We start from the raw sequence: 23,789 nt of genomic DNA, 5'->3' as shown, positions 1-23,789 counted from the left end.
TTGATTGATCCCCTTGGGGAAATTCAGGCATCATAGCGGGGGGGGGGGGGGGGGGGTACAGGTAGTATAAGACATGGTACAGGTAATAGAATTATAGTACAGTGGACAAGTAATAAAAATAGAATAAAAAGGCAGTGTAAACAATATAATTAACTCTGGACATGCGCATATGGGCAACAAGGTGCAAGATGAGGGTATGTATGCCCTCTCAATTATATTTGCCCTACAATAAATATAGTTACAATATATAATCTAGTAATCTAATAATAATATAAATCTAATATATAATCTATAAATGCTAAAATGCTAAATGCTAAATATATGTTCTAATGTATACAGTATACACATACGGTGCGGTATGCATAAGGTAAGTGTAACTGAGGTACAATTCCCTGACTGTATTAATAAGTATGGTATCATTAAACCACTACTGTCTTATGTACATTACTACTGGCCATACAGTACACAGGTATCTTATGATGAACACTTCCCACAATGACTCGGTTCCACACAAAACTGGGTTTAAGTATTTATTAGCAGCAATGATAGTACATAATATACTTTACTTTGGATGCGCTTATAAGGCAAAGGAATGTGCGTAGGCAAATCAATAACGTATGTCCATTCTCATATTACGCAGGAGATAATAATACAACCTGAATCTTAGGAATTATATCTATGGTACTCTGGTAAGATAGCGGGAGATACTGGTAGGGTCCCTCCGGTCGTAAGCCAGCAAGGGGAGAGGATTTGTCGGTAGTAGAGTCTGGGTCAACGATGATAAAGAGACTCCAAGTACAGGAGACGGTGCAATAATCTCTTGATCCGCAGGCGAATACAGCTGTTCTCCGTAGCATGCAGCTCCGCATGGAAGAAAGCTAGCCGGCCTCAGGCTTCTGAGAGGCGGGCTCGACGTGGCTCCTCACAGGGTAAATCCCACACAATTGTGGGTGTAGGCGATTCTCCGCTCCATCAATTACAGGACCAAAAGCAAATATAATCCAGCCGAAAAGGGCTATGCAGTCGTCGGTAGGTTATCCAGTGTACATGATCCACACGGTCCTCGTCTAGGGCTCCTCGGGTGAAAGCGTCAGGGTAAGCAGCCCAGCCTGGATAAGCTGGTACGAGGAAACGTTGGTGATGCTGGTCACTGTAGAACGGTAGCCGCACGATACACTATACATAAATAGACTATTACTGAATTAATAGAATAGGTCGAACTCGACGGTACAGCGTTAAACTCTGATACTTCAGTTATTAATTCGCACGCGGTCTCAATGCTCTATTTGGGGCCAAACAGGCCATACTTCACCGCACGTTGTATCGTGGGTGAGGCTTCAACTTATTGGGTAACTCTACTTCTGTATTCACCTGTGCCGTATTTATACGTTAGGTGAACAAACTAGTACCAGCTTTATTCCTGTCTCATATCCTTGCGCAGAACCGTTCATGTCCAGGCAAGTCTTTGGCGGTGACTTTGAACCAGACCTTGGGGGTATGGCAATGGCGCCTAAGGGACCGCTGTCCAATAGGAGAACGAAATATTATGGTCTGTACTAGGCTAAAGGGATATTCCGTGTATATGTACAAGGAATACACAAGGGATATCAAACGATATACAAATATTATGCAATATATATCAATCAATAAATATATATATTCGGTTTAATCTGATCCTTCGTAACAGTAAGTATATATTGTCCTTTTAGGTGGGAGTCAGCTACTAGGTTCCTAGTAGTTGGATGTCTGGCAGCAGTCCCTGCCCACTGTTGTGGAGCCTGATGGCCGCTGGTATGAAGGACTGGCCGAGGCGGTTAGTTGAGTGTCGGGGGGGGTATTATGAGTCTGTGACTGAACGTGCTTCTCATCTTGACTAGCTCAAGCACTGTGTAAACATGATTTTGGTATAGAAAACATGTCAAAGGAAAAAAAGGTCTCTGTGTCCAAGTTAGGTCAGACATACTCCCTTTTCATAACGAAACAGACTGTTGGGTGGGTACTAGGAGGAGGACAGACTTTGTCACTTGTGATCTCAATGAAACTCAAAGTGAAATCCGTTTAGTTTTGTACTGCCTATAATATCATGATATAAGAGTGAGACTATTTCATAAAGTTGTAATAAAGTAAAAATGTATTCTTTTGTTAAAATAAGTGGTTTATATGTTAGAATAATAGCTTAACATTCTGACAGCCATCGCTGATATAGTGTTTTGTCAGTAACATGGGTCTCCCAGTTCCTCTCCTTTTCTCTGGTATCTTGTTCCTACTTCATCCAATCAGGAGAGATAACACCACACTGCAAAAAATTGTCTGACAAAAATAAGATATAAAAACTAGTTTTTAAGCAAATGCTGTGCTTGAAACAAGTAAAATAATCCGCCAGTGCAGTAAGCAAATTTGGCTTGGCAAGATTTCTTGAAATAAGTAAAACATATCTAGTGTTCTCTCTCCTGATTGGAGACAATTTAAAAAATAAAATAAATAAAATCCTCTATCAAGAGCCATGTCAAAACATGTGAGATACTAAAGCAAAGTGCAGACACACAGAATCATGTCAGATCCCTCTTAAAGGAACACGCCAACATTTTGGGGAATTAGCTTACTGTCTTCTCCCGAGAGAGACAAGAAGATAGATACCAGTTTCCTCTCTGTGCGTTCAGTAGAAAGCTATCTGGCTGCACGTTAGCCTAGCTTAGCACAATGAATGGAAGCGGACAGTGCCGGTTAGCCTAGGCATTGTCCAACTAACACCTCTCCCGAAGGCTAACCGGCACTGTCCGCTTCCATTCATTGTGCTAAGCTTGGCTAACATGCAGCCAGCTGTAGCTTTCTACTCAACGCACAGAGAGGAAACTGGTATCTATCCTCTTGTCTCTCTCTGGAGAAGACGGTAAGCTAACATAATTAAAATGTTATTATACTGTAAGTCAATAATGTGGGTCCGTGTGTCTCACAGGTGCTGGGGACGACACAAGGGCATGGGGTCCTCCGTTTGTCGGCGAGGAGAGCGCCTATTTCCTCAGTGTCAACCGGAATAAAAAGGTAAATGTTCCACAGTCACAGTCGGTAAGTAATGATGCAAATTACATTCATAGGGCTGTCTCGATTCCAATTCTTTTGAGTCAAAGCTTCATTCTTTCAGTGGACAACGTTTCAATGTGGCTAGTAGATAGGAGTTGTTTGTGGAAGACACTTGATTTCTTGACATTACTTGCTCCCAAAGCAGCTGAACCGCTAGACATTCCCACATCATGTGCAAAATAGGTACCCACTGTTTTTAAATGGCAGAGTGTACAATTTGGACTGTCTTGTAATTTCATCATTTCATTTCTTTTTGGGAGTAAAATAAAATATTATGTGCATATTTGAAGTGTATAAGTTGATGCTCTTGGTCGCTGGATGCCAAATTAATAATAATAATACCTTTATTTTATATACCGCTATTTTATATACCGCCTTACATATGGTACTGTATCTCAAAGCACTTTACAGACATTGCATTACAGTACATGGACAAACACAGTACATCGACTTTCACAATGACAACATGGAGATACTACAGAGAAAGGGTGACAGCTTAGAGACAAGACAGAAAAAATAAAATAAAAATAATAATATATAGGTGTGTACAGATGTGGAAATGTAAGTGATGCAGGGGTTGGAGGGTCAGGAGTGAGGGTATGCAAGGTTGAACAGGTGGGTTTTGAGGTGAGACTTAAATGTTTCTACGGAATATTCCTCCATATTCTTCCCAAGTCAATATGGATTTTCTTTTCTTTAAAGGGGAACTATTTGACTATTTCTTTCACTATTTCGGCACTTTTACACAATTCCTGTGAGTCTATGGAACGCCTCTGTACGTTTTTTTATTTTTTTTAATTCATTGTTTTGTATTTCTAATCAAGTACTCAAAAACAGCATTTTTCTACCTCAAGATCTTAAGCCGTTTTGAGGCTGGGCTCCAACCACTGTGTGGTCTGGTGCCAACTGCCACATTATTATGCAGCTGAGAAATCTCTGACATCACAGATATGCACATTTTCAGATGACTCAGTTCAGTGAGGGTGAATATTGTGAGAGGAGAATTGGAAGAATGCGCCAATATGAGAATTAGAGACATAGATCCTATTAATATAAGTCCACATAGCTAGGAAACAATGCTAAACACTGAAAAATGCCATTTATAAGATAGTTCCCCTTTAAGCTTCATTCCAAATCCTAGGTCTGGGTAATGATAACACTGTTGCTCCCTGCAACAATGTATAATAGAGTGGAAGTAATGCTTGCTGGCTGACTGACATTTTTGCATCATTCTTCTGACTGGGTGTTCCACAACAATATATCCAATAGGATACCCTGTGCTGTAATGGATGAACACATTTGCAAATACAGGAAAAAGGTATTGTTTGGAATGTTATAGTTTTCCAAACAATACCATTCTCATCTATAATGTTGCCCAATTTACGTATTCCTGAGTTAATCCAGCAAACTGAATTAAAAGGTCGGCCACTGACACAAATCTGGGTTATGATAAATCTGGGTTTTTAAAACCAGGAACTTCAACTGATAGACCTCCATGCTCTTTACTTCTCGGTAGGTTTACCTTTTTAAATCTGGGTTTTTTGCCTCCCCATATGAAATTTGATATTATTGTATGGAGTTTGTCCCAGTACTTTACTGGGGAAGTAAGCGGAATGGAGATACAGAAATGTATTAGATAATAGCCTGCTTCTCTTTGATGACCCCCCCCCCCCCCTCCCAGAGCTCGGATAGGAGTGGGTCTGAGGTGACCAGAAAATGTAGAGCGTATGGGTCTTGACTGAGGATGTGTAGTTAGAGACCATTGACTGGAGATACAGTAGGAAGCGGATTTGTGTGGCAATGGGAAGCCAGTGCAGCTCTCTAAGAAGACCAATAAATTACTTGACTTGGTAACATGGGCTGACAGACTTTGGTATGTTGGAGACCTTTTTACTACTATACTGGACCACGCAGAGAACATAGAGGAAATGACAGAAAACACGTCAGAGACGTCACAACAGGAAAGAAAGGAGAGAGAGGCTGATTAATAGGTAGTGCCAGACAATAAAGTGCCCAACAGCACTGCAGAATCTTTTTAGATATATTTTTTTTTTTTTTCATTTGGCGCACACACATACCATCATCACAGCCCCAAGTGCTCTGGGCTCAGCCCCTGATCTTTCCAAGTCCTAAAGACGCCCCTGATCAGAATCATTACAACCCCCCCCCCCACCACACCACACCATGCCTTTTCATAATTGCAACAATTACTGTCATCGGTTTGTATAGTTGTAATTGCGTATTACCTCTGGACAGCACGCAGCAGAGAGAAAGATAGAGAGGGAGCACTACTGGTAGGCACACAATTACAAACACACTTAAGTTATTTCTAAGAGTCTGTGGAACGCACTGATCTCTGGTGAAGGAACGTCATGATCGATAAGATGACTGACACCCTTTTATTGATAATGGTGGACATAGCTCCTGTAGCAAGTTTTGTGCCCATTATGATTTGATCAGGTTGGATGAACTAGCGCTAACTAGTATCAGACCATCTGTAGCTGATATACTATCCTACACAATCGGATTCCGCTAGTATCGGACCGATACCAGTACAGCGGTCCTGGTCTCTGCGCATAACTAATAAATATTGAAATATATAAATATTGTCCTGCTTAACAAGTGTAATAGGAACCATGTTTCTTTTCTTTTCCCATAGAGCATCGCTGTCGACCTCAAAGACCCCCGAGGAGTCAAGATCATCGTGGAGGTGAAGACTATATACAGTATATAGCTGTGTCTTTGAGACGTGTGAAGACTATACAGTATATAGCTGTGTCTTTGAGACGTGTGGAGACTATACAGTATATAGCTGTGTCTTTGAGATGTGTGAAGACTATATACAGTATATAGCAGTGTCTTTGAGACGTGTGAAGACTATACAGTATATAGCTGTGTCTTTGAGATGTGTGAAGACTATATGCAGTATATAGCTGTGTCTTTGAGACGTGTGAAGACTATACAGTATATACAGTAGCTGTGTCTTTGAGACGTGTGAAGACTATATGCAGTATATAGCTGTGTCTTTGAGACGTGTGAAGACTATATGCAGTATATAGCTGTGTCTTTGAGACGTGTTTAAGTTTATTTGGATCCCCATTAGCCACAGCAGTGCTGGGGCTATTCTTCCTGGGGTCCATAACACATAAAATACAGTTACAGACGTATACACTCACAACATTTACATGTCATACAGACAATTAAAACAACAATAAAAACCCTTATACACTCATAACATTTACATGACATACAGACCATTAAAACAACAATAAAAACCCTTATACACTCACAACATTTACATGTCATACAGACAATTAAAACAACAATAAAAACCCTAATCAAATTCATAATACAAGATAAAAATATCAGACACATACATTTTCATTTACGTACACACTATCTATTAGGGAATGTCAATTTCTTTGGTTGAAAATGTTGTTTTACCACGATTTTGAAACGGCATTTACTATTCTCCTGCTTAACATGTCTGGGAAGAGAGTTCCATTCCTGCATACCACGGAACATGACAGTTCGCTTCATTGCATTCGACCTCACTTTTGGAAGTGTAAAACCTCGTGCAGAAGCATGTCTGGTGGAATGGTTGTGTCTGTCAAGACTTATTGATAAATTGTTATATAAAATTGAGGGGATCTTTGTAACAAGAATATTCCTAGTGAATACAAGGAGTGAGCAGAGTAATTTATGTTTGACAAGTAACCAAGTTAAACAACTGTGCATCGCTGCAACATTAGTTCTGTACTCACAGCGAAGCGCTATACGTGCTGCTTTGTTTTGTACCATTTGTAATTTTTTCAGTTTATTCGTTGTTACATTCGACCATACTGCAGGACAATAGTCAAGATTTGACAAAACCAGAGCTTGAATTACCTGTTTGATAGAATTTAGTGGTAACAAATGAGCACATCTTTTAACAACAGAAATCCCTCTTCCCATTTTCACTACTATATTGTTTATATGGTGTGACCATGACAATTTACTGTCTAATGTTACCCCTAGGAGTTTAGTCTCCTGGACTTGATTAATTACCACATCACTTATCAAAAGTTTCAAGACTGGGTTCGTTCTTAGAGTATGGTTTGAACCGAAAATGATGCTACTTGTCTTTGATATGTTTAGAACTAGTTTGTTATTCTTTATCCATTCCATCACTGATTGCAACTCTGCCTTTAGAACCGTATTTAATTCATTGGCTGTTGAGGCTGATGTGTAAATCGTTGAATCATCCGCATACATAGAAATATAGGACTTATTTAGGACAAGAGGCATGTCATTTGTAAATATGGTGTAGAGCAAAGGCCCAAGGCAACTTCCTTGGGGTACTCCACACCTTACCGTTTTAACTTCTGAGTAACTCCCATTAAAAAAAACTATTTGTTTCCGGTTTGCTAAATAAGTTTGCATCCAAGATAGTGCAGATGAGGAGAAACCGTAACATTCAAGTTTTTTAAGTAAGAATTTGTGATCTATGATGTCGAATGCTGCAGTAAAATCAAGCAAGACAGCTCCAACCATTTTCTTTTTATCTATCTCTTTCAGCCAATCATCCGTCATTTGGGTTAAAGCAGTCGCTGTTGAATGTCCTTCACGATATGCATGTTGAAAATCAGTGGTCAATGTGTTAAAAGAAAAGTAGCTTTTAATCTGTTCACTATATCTACATCTGTGAAGACTATATACAGTATATAGCTGTGTCTTTGAGACATGTGAAGACTATATACAGTATATAGCTGTGTCTTTGAGACGTGTGAAGACTATATGCAGTATATAGCTGTGTCTTTGAGACGTGTGAAGACTATACAGTATATAGCTGTGTCTTTGAGACGTGTGGAGACTATATACAGTATATAGCTGTGTCTTTGAGACGTGTGAAGACTATATACAGTATATAGCTGTGTCTTTGAGACGTGTGAAGACTATATGCAGTATATAGCTGTGTCTTTGAGACGTGTGAAGACTATATACAGTATATAGCTGTGTATTTGAGACGTGTGAAGACTATATGCAGTATATAGCTGTGTCTTTGAGACGTATGAAGACTATATACAGTATATAGCTGTGTCTTTGAGACGTGTGAAGACTATATACAGTATATAGCTGTGTCTTTGAGACGTGTGAAGACTATATACAGTATATAGCTGTGTCTTTGAGACGTGTGAAGACTATATACAGTATATAGCTGTGTCTTTGAGACGTGTGAAGATTATACAGTATATAGCTGTGTCTTTGAGACGTGTGAAGACTATATACAGTATATAGCTGTGTCTTTGAGACGTGTGAAGACTATATACAGTATATAGCTGTGTCTTTGAGACGTGTGAAGACTATATGCAGTATATAGCTGTGTCTTTGAGACGTGTGAAGACTATATACAGTATATAGCTGTGTCTTTGAGACGTGTGAAGACTGTATACAGTATATAGCTGTGTCTTTGAGACGTGTGAAGATTATACAGTATATAGCTGTGTCTTTGAGACGTGTGAAGACTATACAGTATATAGCTGTGTCTTTGAGACGTGTGAAGACTATATACAGTATATAGCTGTGTCTTTGAGACGTGTGAAGACTATATGCAGTATATAGCTGTGTCTTTGAGACGTGTGAAGACTATACAGTATATAGCTGTGTCTTTGAGACGTGTGGAGACTATATACAGTATATAGCTGTGTCTTTGAGACGTGTGAAGACTATATACAGTATATAGCTGTGTCTTTGAGACATGTGAAGACTATACAGTATATAGCTGTGTCTTTGAGACGTGTGAAGACTATACAGTAATAGCTGTGTCTTTGAGACGTGTGAAGACTATATACAGTATATAACTGTGTCTTTGAGACATGTGAAGACTATACAGTATATAGCTGTGTCTTTGAGACGTGTGAAGACTATACAGTATATAGCTGTGTCTTTGAGACGTGTGGAGACTATATACAGTATATAGCTGTGTCTTTGAGACGTGTGAAGACTATATACAGTATATAGCTGTGTCTTTGAGACATGTGAAGACTATACAGTATATAGCTGTGTCTTTGAGACGTGTGAAGACTATACAGTAATAGCTGTGTCTTTGAGACATGTGGAGACTATATGCAGTATATAGCTGTGTCTTTGAGACGTGTGAAGACTATACAGTATATAGCTGTGTCTTTGAGACGTGTGAAGACTATATACAGTATATAACTGTGTCTTTGAGACGTGTGAAGATTATACAGTATATAGCTGTGTCTTTGAGACGTATGAAGACTATACAGTATATAGCTGTGTCTTTGAGACATGTGAAGACTATACAGTATATAGCTGTGTCTTTGAGACGTGTGGAGACTATATACAGTATATAGCTGTGTCTTTGAGACGTGTGAAGACTATATACAGTATATAGCTGTGTCTTTGAGACGTGTGAAGACTATATGCAGTATATAGCTGTGTCTTTGAGACATGTGAAGACTATACAGTATATAGCTGTGTCTTTGAGACGTGTGAAGACTATATACAGTATATAGCTGTGTCTTTGAGACGTGTGAAGACTATATACAGTATATAGCTGTGTCTTTGAGACGTGTGAAGATTATACAGTATATAGCTGTGTCTTTGAGACGTGTGAAGACTATACAGTATATAGCTGTGTCTTTGAGACGTGTGAGGAAGACTATATACAGTATATAGCTGTGTCTTTGAGACGTGTGAAGACTATACAGTATATAGCTGTGTCTTTGAGACGTGTGAAGACTATACAGTATATAGCTGTGTCTTTGAGACGTGTGAGGAAGACTATATACAGTATATAGCTGTGTCTTTGAGACGTGTGAAGACTATATAAAGTATATAGCTGTGTCTTTGAGACATGTGAAGACTATATAAAGTATATAGCTGTGTCTTTGAGACGTGTGAAGACTATATACAGTATATAGCTGTGTCTTTGAGACGTGTGAAGACTATATACAGTATATAGCTGTGTCTTTGAGACATGTGAAGACTATATACAGTATATAGCTGTGTCTTTGAGACATGTGAAGACTATATGCAGTATATAGCTGTGTCTTTGAGACATGTGAAGACTATATGCAGTATATAGCTGTGTCTTTGAGACTTATGAAGACTATACAGTATATAGCTGTGTCTTTGAGACGTATGAAGACTATACAGTATATAGCTGTGTCTTTGAGACGTATGAAGACTATACAGTATATAGCTGTGTCTTTGAGATGTTGATGGTTGAGAGATGGTCAAGTGTGCGACCATTTTAACTGAGGGGTTGTATTTTGGTGTATTGTAACCTATACTGATTCCTACTGTGTTTTAATTACTGTACTATGTCTTTTAACTGAGGGGTTGTATTTTAATGTATTTGTTTGTATGTATTTTAGTGTATTGTGGCCTATACTGATTCCTACTGTGTTTTAATTATTGTACTATGTTTTAATTATTGTTGTGCTCATGTCACCTGCCCCAGAGACTACAGTTGAAAATTAGCCAACTTGGCTAAACTGGCATATTTACAGTCAAATGTTCCTTAATATGCACTGTCTCTGTATTTTAAACCAATAAATACAAATACAAAAAATGTGTGAAGAAGACTATAATGCAGTATATAGCTGTGTCTTTGAGATGTGTGTAATCTTTCCATTTCTTTATGCATTTTTTGGGGGGGGGGGCGTGTGTGCCTGTGCGCCTAGCCTACATGCACACCTTGTTTTGTGCATGTATTGTACATGGTGGTGTGTGTCCAAAATGCATGTGATGTTTTCAGTGTGCGTACAGGGCATCTGTTTGTGTGTGTGTGCCCAAACATATATTACCTTTTTAATGCGTGTCCATGATGTGTGTGTGTGTGTGTGTATATATATAGTATATATATTGTTTGTGTGTGTATATATTATATGTGTGTGTGTGTGTGTATATATAAATGTGTGTGTTCTCATGTGTGTGTGTGTGTGTGTGTGTATATATATATGTGTGTGTTCTCATGTGTGTGTGTGTGTGTGTGTGTATATTTATATGTGTGTGTTCTCATGTATGTGTGTGTGTGTGTGTGTGCGTGTCCCAGCTGGCAGGTGTGTGTGATGTGCTGGTGGAGAACTACCTACCAGGGAAACTTCACCAGATGGGCCTCGGATACCAGGATCTTAGTCCAGCCAACCCAAGACTCATCTACTGCTCTATATCAGGTAAAGAACAACAACAACAACAACAACAACAACAACAACAACAACAACAACAACAACAACAACAACAACAACAACTCAAAGCTGGTGCAAAAACGGAGCCAGATACAACAGTAAAATGATTTAGTAACAAAACTCGTTCCTTGTTTGTTGTTTAACAAGCCCTGGATAATATGACGTCCGCAGTATCGGATTATCGTGCTAATTTGCATCTGAATAACAGGTGCAGGATTGATTGCCTTTTTTTGATTACGACAAGCATGGATTCAATCATCCAGGGTGACTGCACGCTCCTGTCTTGGCAATCGTATGATTGGCTGATGGAGGAACTACAGCAACAGCCGTGAAATGAAAGACCACACACTTCTTCTCTCGGTCGAGTATAAACAGAAGGGTATGAGGAGTGGAATTAATCCGTACGGTTAGATTTAATACAATTCCATCCAATTTGTCACTGTAGTACTAATTGCACCACGTATACTGTAGCATGACCATATTGAGATTGCATTTATTTTCTTCATGTTAGGCTCATCGTTTGGGTGTTGCTCCTTTGACTAGTTGTAAGAATTAACCAAATTAGCGATTTCTCAATGTCACAAGCTTGAGATAAAACATAAACCTGTCAGAAATAAAGATGAGTGAACTGGCACAGTGTACATTTAAAATGTTGTATTAAATAAAGGAGCAAACTAATAGGGCAGCATCGCAATGCAAAAAAAACAATATCAAGCTGTAATCGTCCTATCAGAATTTCAGTCCATTGATAATACATAATTAAATCCTTAGGTCTACCAGTCCTTGAAGTACTTCTCTTTAGAGTCAGTAGTTTCAAAATCAAACCTTCCATTGTCCAAAAAGAAATGTGTCCCATGCAGATCCAAGTAAAAAAAAAAAAACCTAATCCAATAGGAAAAATGACTGTTTTTTGAACTATTCTTTTTTTAGGAGTTTGTTTGTAGGAGGCCATAGCAATCTCTCCTCACTAGTCAAACAATAGAAAAAAAATGTCCCATGATTCATAGATCCCAAATCCAAGATGGCACCTGAGAGTTAGGAATACCCCTAACCTAACCACACCCATACCTGGGACCTTGATTGATTGATTGAAAACTTTATTAACAGATTGCAGAATGGGTACAGTACAGTACAGCTCAATACATACAATTGTTAAGGGGATGCAGACCAGAGAAAGACTTTCGTCTTGTTTACATCAGGGTCCCCCATTTTCAATTCATCGTAACATATATGACATACAGATAGACAGTACTGCTACATCTATACATTTATGACATACCAGATTTGCAAATACAGTACTGTTTGTGATACGAAAAGAGTCCAGAAAAGAAGTATATACATTTGACGTAGAAACTGTACATTGGAGGAGGTTGGGTAGGTGGGGGGGGGAGGTTGGGTAGGAGGGGTGGGTGGGGGACACTGTACAACTGTACAAGCAACACTGTACATTGGAATATTGACAAGACCATACTTGGTCATTTTTACTGTACATTGGAGGGGGTTGTGTTAGGACATTTACATGGGCCAGTTTCGAATTGCAGTCTCCTGTAGGTGTTTTTTGAGAGTGTTTTTGAAAGTGGGTAGTGATTCACATTCCTTTACAGCTTTGGGTAGTGCGTTCCACATTGATGTGGCATAATTGCGAAACGTGTTTAGTCCCTTGTTTGAGCCGAATCTGGGTTTAACATGATTTGTGGAGCTCCCTCTGGTGTTGTGATCGTGGTATTCACTGACCTTTGGGAAGTATTTTGACATGTACATGGGTACCTTGGTCGTGTAGTGTATCTTGTAGACCAGGCCCATTGCAAGTTGCTGTACTCTGTCGTCTACTCTAAGCCATCCTAGGTTGTCAAAATGGGCAGGGGTGAGGTGGGTTCTAGGAGTAAGGTCAAGTGACCCATTTTAACATTGAACAGACGTAAAAAAAAATAGGCCCACACTTCAGTTATCAACACATTTCACTTTATTGTCTTACATGCTAACACCTGTTACATCAATATATGTTTCCTTATTATAAAAACATTCCTGATTATGATCATTATTAGATCTATTGGTACTTGCAGACATGTGTGGAAATTATCTCATGGATGGGGTAGATTTGCCTGTTAATGAGACTACAAAGTAATTTGAAAGTAGGTGAGACTTAACGATTGGCAATTCAGGGTCTGAATCTAAACAAATCGAAAGGTTAGTATTCATTAAAACCTGCCTTTTTTGTAGGTTTGAGCTGAAGGAGTTGTTGCTCTGGTAACAGGTTAGACTAAAGCTTGCTTCAAGGAACTGAAAATCCTGAGCTTATGTCAAACAATCGTATCCAGCTGAGTAACCATGTATAACTTGGTTAATATCCATGTATGAGGAACAGGGCTCTGGCATCTGCATTCAATTCTTAAAGGGATATTTCACTTTGGTAAAATTCAGTAGTCTTACCGAATTGTATCTAGAAGTAGGCGAGCGACTACTTATTTTTCTCTAATAAATAATCTTCTATTTATTGTTCCCCCTATCCTTTTGAGTGTACTTTACAAATACAAACAGAAATGAGTTGAAATATTTCAATAATTTCACTTATCAAAATCATTATCTGTGCAGCTATAATTAGTCACTTGTGTCCATGGAAACGATGGTAAGCCACCGTAATGGTTTCCTTACGTAGAAAAGATAGTCTGTTCACTTTTCTGATAACTATATCACTGCGTATACCATGGCCTGGGTGAAAACTTTACGTTTAATACACACGTAGTTCGGCTCAAGGTAAATCACCGTTCTAAATGAATCCGCTACTCAACCATAGCTGGCTTGCTAGCCAGACATCTCATGGTCCCCAAATCAATAGCTTTTGTTCACGTCAAATATGCGCGGTAGCTGTATCACTGTCATTCAACTGATAGCCCCTAGTCCTAGTACATTCATTGTTGTGAGTTGAATTGCAAGGATGGGATGTACACAGAGAAAAACCCTTGCACAAATATATGTAACCTAGTAGCCTATTAGTGGTCTATTAGTCAATCTGTCTAAAGAGTGTTAATATACAATAGTATATTAGACTACCTCTGGCATAGTGTCTTTGGAGCAAGGTTTGCAACAGTGTCACTGCCCAGGTAGGATGCATTTCATCTCGTTGTTGAGCTGAATGCGCTCTCTGGCATCAGTGTGCTTACATCACAAACCGCTGTGTTACACACGTATAGTTATTCTGCAATTACGCATGCAGTATTATTCTTCTGGGCGATTATTCTTTTTCCAAGATAGGAGCTAGCAGAGCAGATTGGTTTGTGGAGGAGGGAGTTTATTCCGGGATTTGCATCATCCCTTCACTTATCATGGCTCGCGCCGTCAGTGTCCCAACGATTCCCAAGCGAGCAGAACCCCGTTGTTTTCATTGGCCCACATGCCGTGGCCTCACTCAGCGCCAACTGCGGATCTCGCCATCTCAGAAATGAGAGAGCATAAATATGCAGCAGCATCCCCTGTTGGGGTTGGTTATTATTCACTGTTGTAAAATATGTTTTTTCTTTATGAATCCTGATTATTTGAGGAGCCTTATAATAGGACTTTCATTCATTGGTTTTGTATTTGTGCCTGTTTTACAAGCAGCATATAAAACAGGTTTCCTGCGGGGTGTTAAAGTCTTAAAGATATTTAAATGTAATAATCAGAATTTTAGGCGTTAAAAAGTCATAAAAAGGTGTTAAATATGTTGCGATAACTTCTCTGTTCTTGTTTAACCTCTTAACACATTGACCGCCAATCACGTTGTACGACGGGTTTGCTGGTCATGCGAATTCTGCCAAATCACGGCGTACAACGTTATTGAGATCATATTTCATATTTTCGCCATGGCATTCATAATTCCGCCACCCAGCCTCTGCTGATACAGTGGGAGCCTGCACAACAGTGCAACGCTTCAATGCCGCCGCCTGGTGGATGATCGGGCGAGTTACAACCGGAAATGGATCTGCTGATCTCGGTGCATCTGGAAAATCCGTCCGGCAGTCACATATCGTTGCGGGACTCTAGACACACATCCGTGTATATGGATCGCTGCCATAACTCAATAATCGATATGATTTGGGCGTTTATTGCGCCATACAAACCGGAAATGGATCTAGTCGATCGACGTCAAATAAGTGGGATCTTTTTCCTCCAGTCTCATCGGCGAACGGTAAGAGGACAGTAACGTTATTTTCAAGGCGATTGTACATTTCTTTATTTACAAACCATCTGATCAATAAATCAACCCATATTACATAAAGCATTTACTGACGATCACGGAATTATAAACGACCCCCCCCCCCGTTCATCCGCGCATGATGAGTCATAACGTTTAGGATCATGTACAGTTGAATTTTTTAATATAGCGTGTATCTGCAATAAACGGCAGTTGATAATCTATATATGCGTTTATGCCTATAACTCACGTTCTAGGAATTACTGCAGAAAACGATAAAAACATACTTATATTCTAGACGGTATTTTTGGAAGAATATATGAATGAAAAAGTATAACGTTCCCACATCCTGAACGATAGATAATCGATGTTGAATGGGCCATAGTAATGTCAATTTAGCAATACAATTTAAAAAGTTATAGCCCTGCAAAGAAGGTGAACATCTCCATAGGCTTAGAGTGGTGGCAGAGATGGGCATGAGAGGGGCAAACTGCATGGCAGTTAATGTGTTAAGCCCTAGCCATATTTTCAGAAAATTCACCTAAAAGTACATATCCAAGTAAATGGAAGATTGCTCCACTTCTACAAGGTCCATTAGCATGTTCTTGGTATCTAGGGACATCTATGGACCTCAGGGAATGTATTCCCAGTGTACAAAAAATCTAAGCAAATGAATAAAGGGCAGATGATTTACAGGTTTTTTTGTAGATACAGTACTGAATTTAGAAATTTGAAACATGCAATTTGAAATATGCATATAGAATATCAGGCCTATAAATGACCTTATTATGGCCATGTCATACATCTATGGATCGGGCCACATCTCCTCTTTCCAATGGCATAGTTAAATCTGGATTTAGTACCACCAGGCGCCCGTTACAGGGCAGCAAAGACTGTGAATGAAATCTACTGTAAGTACAGTTACTTTTTTTATAATGTAAATAGCTTTGCCATTTTTCATCAGATTGAGAAGCGTTTTTTTCTAGACATTCACAGAAAGGTAAAGAAACAAACTGTTCTATTTTATGGCAATAACGTTCAGGTTGGTTCAACCCGTGAGATATAATCACAAAAATAACGTCTGAATTTTTCACAAAGAATATTTTCAGCAGCTTTCACAGAGGCTGGTGTGAGCTGGCTAGTGTAGTTTTATGAAATGTCGATGTCCATTGAAAGCCCTGGGTCTCCTCTGTTTTAGGACTACAACGCTTTCATGGCGCGTTATTTGCTTGCGTCTAATTCATCCGGTTTACGCATCCCGTCCTTGCAATTCAACTCACAATAATGAATTGATGCAAGACTGACAGTGATACTGTGATACATATTTAATGTGAAAATAAAAGTTATTGACTTGGGGACAATGAGATGTCTGGCAAGCAAGCCAGCCTTTTTGTCATATATCATATTCACTGTTTGTTAGGCAAAGTTATTGACAGAATGGCTTACTAACATAAAGTTAGCTATCTGGGTCATTCTCACTGGCATCAGTCAAGTCACAGGTGGTTGTCAAGATGTTGCTAAGGTAGCGCATGGGGACTATAATGAAAGTCAGGAGTGAGCATAAATAACATATTTCTTTATATTTTAATGTTGAAAATATGAATAAATGGCAGACAAGCTTAAAGATCCCATGAAATTAAATTTGTCATTTGTACCATTTGTCTGTCTTTTTATTTTTGTCAAAAGAAATCCATTGTTTTCTCTTCCTGGAAAAGTACCTAATCCAGGAATTGCATCACACTGCACTTGAAGGCAAACACCAAAAACAAATACTTGGAACCGCAACCTCCAGTGTGTGGGGACTTTAGGACGTCAATCAAATTGAATTGCATTCGAAAATACATCAAATTGTGGAGGCTTGCGATGCCGTTAATGCTGTTCTCATGCATCTTTAATATTTGGTTATTTGTGATAGTACAGTAAGTATACATGCAATTAAAAGTTATTACAGCATTCTCTTTCAAACTAACTAACAAATGTACCGGATCTGCTTTAAGGTAATAAATCCTTAAAGACGTGTCCAAAAATGCCAAAACAAACGTGTTCCTTTTGACATAAGTGTCTGAGGGAGAAGTTGGAGAACAGTCTACATGTCACGGCTCCCTAAGCCTCGCAGGATTTCTGCTGGACTGAAGTGAACCTAAGCCACAATATAATATATATATATATATATATATATATATATATATATATATATATATATATATATATATATATATATATATATATATATATATATATATATATATATAAGTACACAATTAGCCAGATAAGTTTCCAAAAGTATATTTGAATAACTTCTAATATCTTTGTTCATAACTAACAATTATCAAGATGTATGATGGAATCAAATTCCTAAACCTTTATATTCAATTTCAGTTTTACAGATTAAAATCCGAAACGTCAAGCTAAACAGTAGTTCTATCTTTTTTTCTAAATCTGGCCAAGTTACACTCTGCTCCTGTTGTTTCTAATTAGCCGCTGCGCAGCGTCTCTGTTGTGCATGCTGTCCCAGGTTTACCATGTTTTCAATTCACTCTCCGCCTCGTGAAAAGGCCCATTTCAGTTTACAGTCTTTTACAGTGAAAACTGCTGCGGTAACTCTGTGATCTATAGCAGGGGTTCCCAAAGTCGGGGTCGCGACCCACAGGAGAGTCACGAGCCGCCGCGCGGGGGGGGGGGGGGGGGGGGGGGGGGGTCGCCAGATGATTTACAACATTTTAAAAAAAGGCCACTGAACTTAGAAGCAGGCCAGGACAGTGTTTCTAGTTGCAGCAGCGCAATAGTTAGATAACCTAGGTGGGGAACAACCAGGAGATCACTGCAACTCACACAAGTTGGAGAACTATCTCTCTCTCTCTCTCTCCTCTCTCTCTCTCTCTCTTGCTTTCACACACACACAAAAGGAGCCGCATGTGATTGGTGGAGGCGGGACCCTTACAAAAAACTGTTGTTGCTAATCATTGACACATGCTAGCCTGTAATAATCCCCCCCAGAAAAATCGACTTTGCATTTGATATATTGCAAATATATGCCATCACACACACTGGCATTTAAAGGGTTAGAATTATAAAATTAATATGTGGTGTTATGATGAAAAGATTGTATTATTTTCAATCTGACATTACAAAAAAACTGAAAATCCATCAAAATCAGTGTTGTTGCTAATCATACATATGCTAGCCTGTTTTTTAACAATAATTTGTGATGCCATCACAAACACTGGCATTTAAAGGGTACAAATAAAAAAATGCCTGCACCAGAATGCAGGAAATGAAGTCTTTGTAACAAGAAATGTCCTGGTGGGGGACCCCCAGACCCCCTGCTTAAAAAGTGGCCTGACTGGGGCTATATTTTGCACTATATTTCCTGGCCTGAATGATTTCCCCAGTCCGGCCCTGGTTAAAAGCCTCCAATGCTTATTAGTGTGTGTGCGTTTGAACGTGTGCATGTTTCAACCATACATTTCCATTTATATATATATTTTTTTTATTATAATTTTTTTTACCTCCTATAATAGTGGGGGTCGCGGCTCTCTGACCCCGTTATTTTTGGGTCGCGGCCTGAAAAGTTTGGGAACCCCTGATCTATAGCTGGGTGGGAGTTGATGGGGGAGAGAGACAGAGGTGGGGAGAGAGAGACAGAGAGAGATAGAGACAGAGAGACAGGTGGGGGGAGAGAGAGAGAGAGATTGAGGGATAGGGTTTAACCCTTTTCTCGCCAATGACGTGTTACCACGTCATTCCTCGCCATGCGTAATCTGCCAATGACGTTTTACAGCGTCTTTGAGATCAATATTTCAAATTTCTGTCATGGTATTCATATTTCACCCACGGATCCTTGACTGGTGCTGTAGATCTCCGCTCAACTCTCCAACACTTCAATACCGCCACCTGGTGGCCGATCGGCGAGTTGCAACCGGATGTCGATAATTGTGACGCCGGTGTGTCTCCCTATTCTGTCCGGCCACTCGCTGGACTCCATCTTGACACACTCAGGCATGCAGTCGTGCACACACGCGGTTACACGGCGTGTTATTAGTAGGTCACTCAGGGCAAGTACCCGGCCGTTGTAGAAAGCTACCCGGCCGGCGGCCGGCACTTCTCACCTAGACTTTGCATAATAATAGGAACCTACGAGAAGGTGGGGGGCTGCTTGATCACCATTGTTATGCATAATAATCATCTGTTCTGTGCGCAACTGAGGGAACATGTATGCGCGTGCGCGGGAGCGGGAGCGCGCATGCACGTGGCGTGTAACCAGTTCCCATATTACGACTGCACCACTGGACACACTGGATAGCGATCCGTTGCCATAACCAATAAACAACATTATTTGGACGTATATAGTATTATACAACCTGGAAATGGATCGCATACATCAACATCCCATAATAGCAATCTTTTTGCTCCACGCTCATCACCCAACGCTACGAGGAGACTGGGGTGAGTTTCAGCCTGTTTGTTTACCATTTTCGATACAAACTGCTCTGATCTATATATCACCCATACTACATGAATGATTTAACGTCGGCCACGGACTTATAAACGACCCCCCCCCCCCCCTCCGGTCAACCGCGCATGATGAGTCATAACGTCTGGGACCTTGTACAGTTGAAATGTTTAATCTGGCGTCAATCGGTATCAAATTGCATTTGATGATCTAATATATGCATTTATGGCTATAACTCACGTTCTATGAAATACTGCAGAAAACAATAAAAACATATTTATATTCTAGACGGTATTTTCGTATGAATCTATGAATGAAAAAGTATAACGTTCCTACATCCTGAACGATAGCTAATCGATGTTGAATGGGCCATAGTAATGTCAATTTAGCAATACAATTTAAAAAGTTATAGCCCTGCAAAGTAGGTGAACATCTCCATAGACAAATAGAGCTGGCAGACTGGCTACAAGGATGGATATAAGCGTGGCTTAAGGGTTAATGTGCTCGTCTCTCTTGAGGATGACAGTTACAGAGCCAAGTATAGGGGTTTGATTCCCACTCGGGGGGGGGGGGGGGGGGGGGGGGGGGGGTCACCAATACTACTACTAATAATAATAAATGTTATTTGTATAGCACCTTGAACTAGGGGATTGTAGTTCAAAGTGCTTTACATCAGTAAGAAATAAGACATAAAATCTGTGTAAAACAAGCAGCAAGAGCAAAGCATAAAGTGGGATAAAATAATGCAGGTATATTAATCAACACCATATCAGAACCTAACGTTCCAATAGGCTTCTTGGATTTCTGTAATCTGTTACAAAACATGATAACGGTCATACAGTAGTATGCACCCAGCGGATAGTAAGGCGTAGAAATAGAAATAAAAAATAAGTAAAATAATAGCAAGGGTAAGACAAGGGAATAAAATGATAATATTGAGAAATGTAATTATGTCTCTCGTCCTTTGTCACTTCAGCAACTTCAAACTGTCTGTTAACTGCTGTCTCTTTGGTTACCAACATACTGAACAATGCCTGTGAGCAGCCACTAGGGGCAGAGTGTCCTAACTGTGGGTACACGAGTGAGTGAGTAAATTAATATGTATATCTACGCTTGCAGCGAAACTACCATGAACTGCATTCAAGTTCCTTTTGCCCATTGTTCTCTGCATTTGAAAAGATCCGCGAAAAGATTAGGCAAATGATATCCGGTGACGTGTGAAAAAGGTCTATACATTTCATTGTCTCATTAAAACGCGGAAGGAACATTTTCTCTGATGAGATTGTTGTGATCACGGTTAAATTAACAGACCAATGTTCCCTACTTACTCTTTTGCCATATATTGGTTGTCGCATTGAACAGGAACATGCAACAGACCGCACAACACACTGCCAACTCAAGAGTCCCAGATGACATGACTCGTGTTTCCAAAAGAGGCGCCTGAATTTCCTACTAATAATGACAACTTTTTTTGCATAGATCACTAGATATATCAGCTTATACAACATTACACGTTCACATTTGCTGGTTGAAAGCAGATGACATTGGCAGAATGGATGTTCAATTAAAACAAACCTAGGACTCTTCTGACAGGAAGAGCGGCACGGTGGTGTAGTGGTTAACACTGTCGCCTCACAGCAAGAAGGTCCAGGGTTCGATTCCCGCTTGGGGACCAGGTTTCCATGATGCCAGGTACCCAGGTGGGGTATCTCCCAGGCCTTTCTGTGTGGAGTTTGCATGTTCTCCCCGTGCTCGCAAGGGTTTCCCCCCGATAAGATAAAAACCCAATGGAAAAACATGCACAACAACAGATCGCTAACGCTGTGGCGTCCTTGACGAAGACGGACAGGAGCACTTGGATTGGTCCCCTGGCGCGGCTCACATTGACGCCTGTCTGCTCCCGGCTGCCCTTGGGGGGGAAGGACGACGGGATGGGTTAATCGCAGAGACAAATCGCATCTCTGATCCTAAAGAGACAATGCATGCGTGTGTGTTCCGGTGTGTGTGCTAAACTAACCGCTGTGTGTACCACTAAAACATTGAGTGTTGTTGCATGCCGAATAAAGACCTCTGCAACAGGTCCTGCATTATTATTTATTATTATACACTATTGATGTAGCTAAAAGATTATCTGTTTTTACTGCATAGCTCAATTAACTTAAAAAATAAAAACTGGTTTGTGCTGCAGATTTATATATAATTTATTTGTGCTGCCGATTTATATATCGGTTGAAATTAAATGCTGCGGGTGCTCAACCATTCAGAATGTTCAGTGCTGCAAGCACCACCCCCCCAGAGCAGGGTCTTCTGCTTGGACCCTGGGCCCCGCGGTGCAAAGGCACAGAGTCACTGAACAAGTCCCTAGTTCCGGGGGGAACTTCCCACATGTGACTCCTAGTCCACACGGTCATCATGGGTATGTTTGAAAATTTAAATATGTATTTTTCAGATCCCGTCCACACCCAACGTGTTATAGAACATCTCTCCATCCAGGCAACATGAAATGACCTGATGACACCCACGTTTCGGCACTGTTTGATGAACATTGTTACTCAGCTGTAAGAGTTGTACCCTCCCTGCTGACTTGTTGTATAGAACTTGTAAATCGCTTTTGGATAAAAGCGTCAGCTAAATGACAAAATGTAAATGTCAATGTAAATGGCATGACCTAAAAACTCTGTTTTCCACTGTTTTCGTGTGGATGGGAAGCTGCGGGACCTGACTGCAGAGAAAATACTACATATCCCATGTAGGTTGTGGTAGTTTTGGGTACCTGATGCCCAGTTTGAGTAGTAGATTAGATTAGAGTAAAATGTATTGTCATTATACAGCACAAGTACAGTACAACGAAAATAAGTTTGGCATCCAACCAGAGTGCAAATATAACAGTAAAGCGCAACAGCAATATACAATGTAGCCTACAGGTGATTAAACTGGGTACAAAATATACAAATTAGTACTACTGAGTGTAGTGCTAATCAGATGTATGTACAGAGTTGTAGTATAATATGTACAGTGATACAGGTATAAAGACAGTATGGTAGTAGTCATACTGGCCAGCAGCTAGTAAGAGTAGGATATGTACAGATGTAGATATAGCATCTACAGATAATGTAAAAGGATTATGTGCAGCTAAGTACAGACAGGTGTGGATAGATATATATTATGCGGTGAGAATAAATATATATGATATACAGCATTATTCTACATGCTATCATACAGAGCTATATGCAGGTGTATAAGTAAGTATATAGAGGGGTTATAGGCAGGTATATTCAGACAAGTATGGATATATATATGCGGTAAATATATAAATGTAAATATGTGGTATATATATACAGCACACTAGTATGAGGTGGGTAGTTAAGATTATAATGATTACTATGATTACAGTGTATGGCGGTTGTTACAAAGGATCAGATTAAACCGAATATATATATTTATTGATTGATATATATTGCATAATATTTGTATATCGTTTGATATCCCTTGTATATTCCTTGTACATATACACGGAATATCCCTTTAGCCTAGTACAGACCATAATATTTCATTCTCCTATTGGACAGCGGTCCACAGGCGCCAAGGCCATGCCTCCAGAGTCAGGTTCAAAGCCACCGTCAAGACATGTCTGTACATGCCGGCCTTGCCCAAGAATACGAGACAGAAATGAGGTTGGCACTAGATTGTTCGCCGTGCATATAAATATGGTGCAGGTGAATACAGAAGTTAAGTTACCCAATAAGTTGAAGCCTCACCCACGATACGACGTGCGGTGAAGTATGGCCTGTTTGGCCCCAAATAGAGCATTGAGACCGCGTGCGAATTAATAACTGAATTGTCAGAGTTTGGCGCTATACCGTCGAGTGCGACATATTTCTATTAAGTC

The 23,789-nt window shown here is 39.8% G+C and overlaps 2 protein-coding genes across 2 annotated transcripts in view; one reads left to right on the top strand and one right to left on the bottom strand.

Annotated features, from left to right (window-relative positions):
* adarb2 (adenosine deaminase RNA specific B2 (inactive)) overlaps positions 1 to 23,789 on the bottom strand; it is a gene marked incomplete at its 5' end in the record, with an annotated part of 512,623 nt that overhangs the window by 307,226 nt on the left and 181,608 nt on the right. The window lies entirely within an intron of this gene.
* The window catches only part of sugct (succinyl-CoA:glutarate-CoA transferase), a gene marked incomplete at its 3' end in the record, with an annotated part of 157,242 nt that overhangs the window by 1,734 nt on the left and 131,719 nt on the right, over positions 1 to 23,789 (top strand). The window contains exons 4-6 of the mRNA XM_084326304.1: positions 2,957 to 3,042; positions 5,741 to 5,791; positions 11,144 to 11,264. Coding sequence (XP_084182430.1) covers positions 2,957 to 3,042; positions 5,741 to 5,791; positions 11,144 to 11,264 — 258 coding nt within the window. The remainder of the gene's footprint in view (positions 1 to 2,956; positions 3,043 to 5,740; positions 5,792 to 11,143; positions 11,265 to 23,789) is intronic.

The sequence above is a fragment of the Notolepis coatsorum genome, assembly GCF_963971535.1.
Source record: "Notolepis coatsorum genome assembly, chromosome: 12".
Taxonomy (NCBI): Eukaryota; Metazoa; Chordata; class Actinopteri; order Aulopiformes; family Paralepididae; genus Notolepis; species Notolepis coatsorum.
The sequence above is the reverse complement of the archived record's forward strand: the minus strand, read 5'-3'. Positions and strand labels throughout refer to the sequence as shown.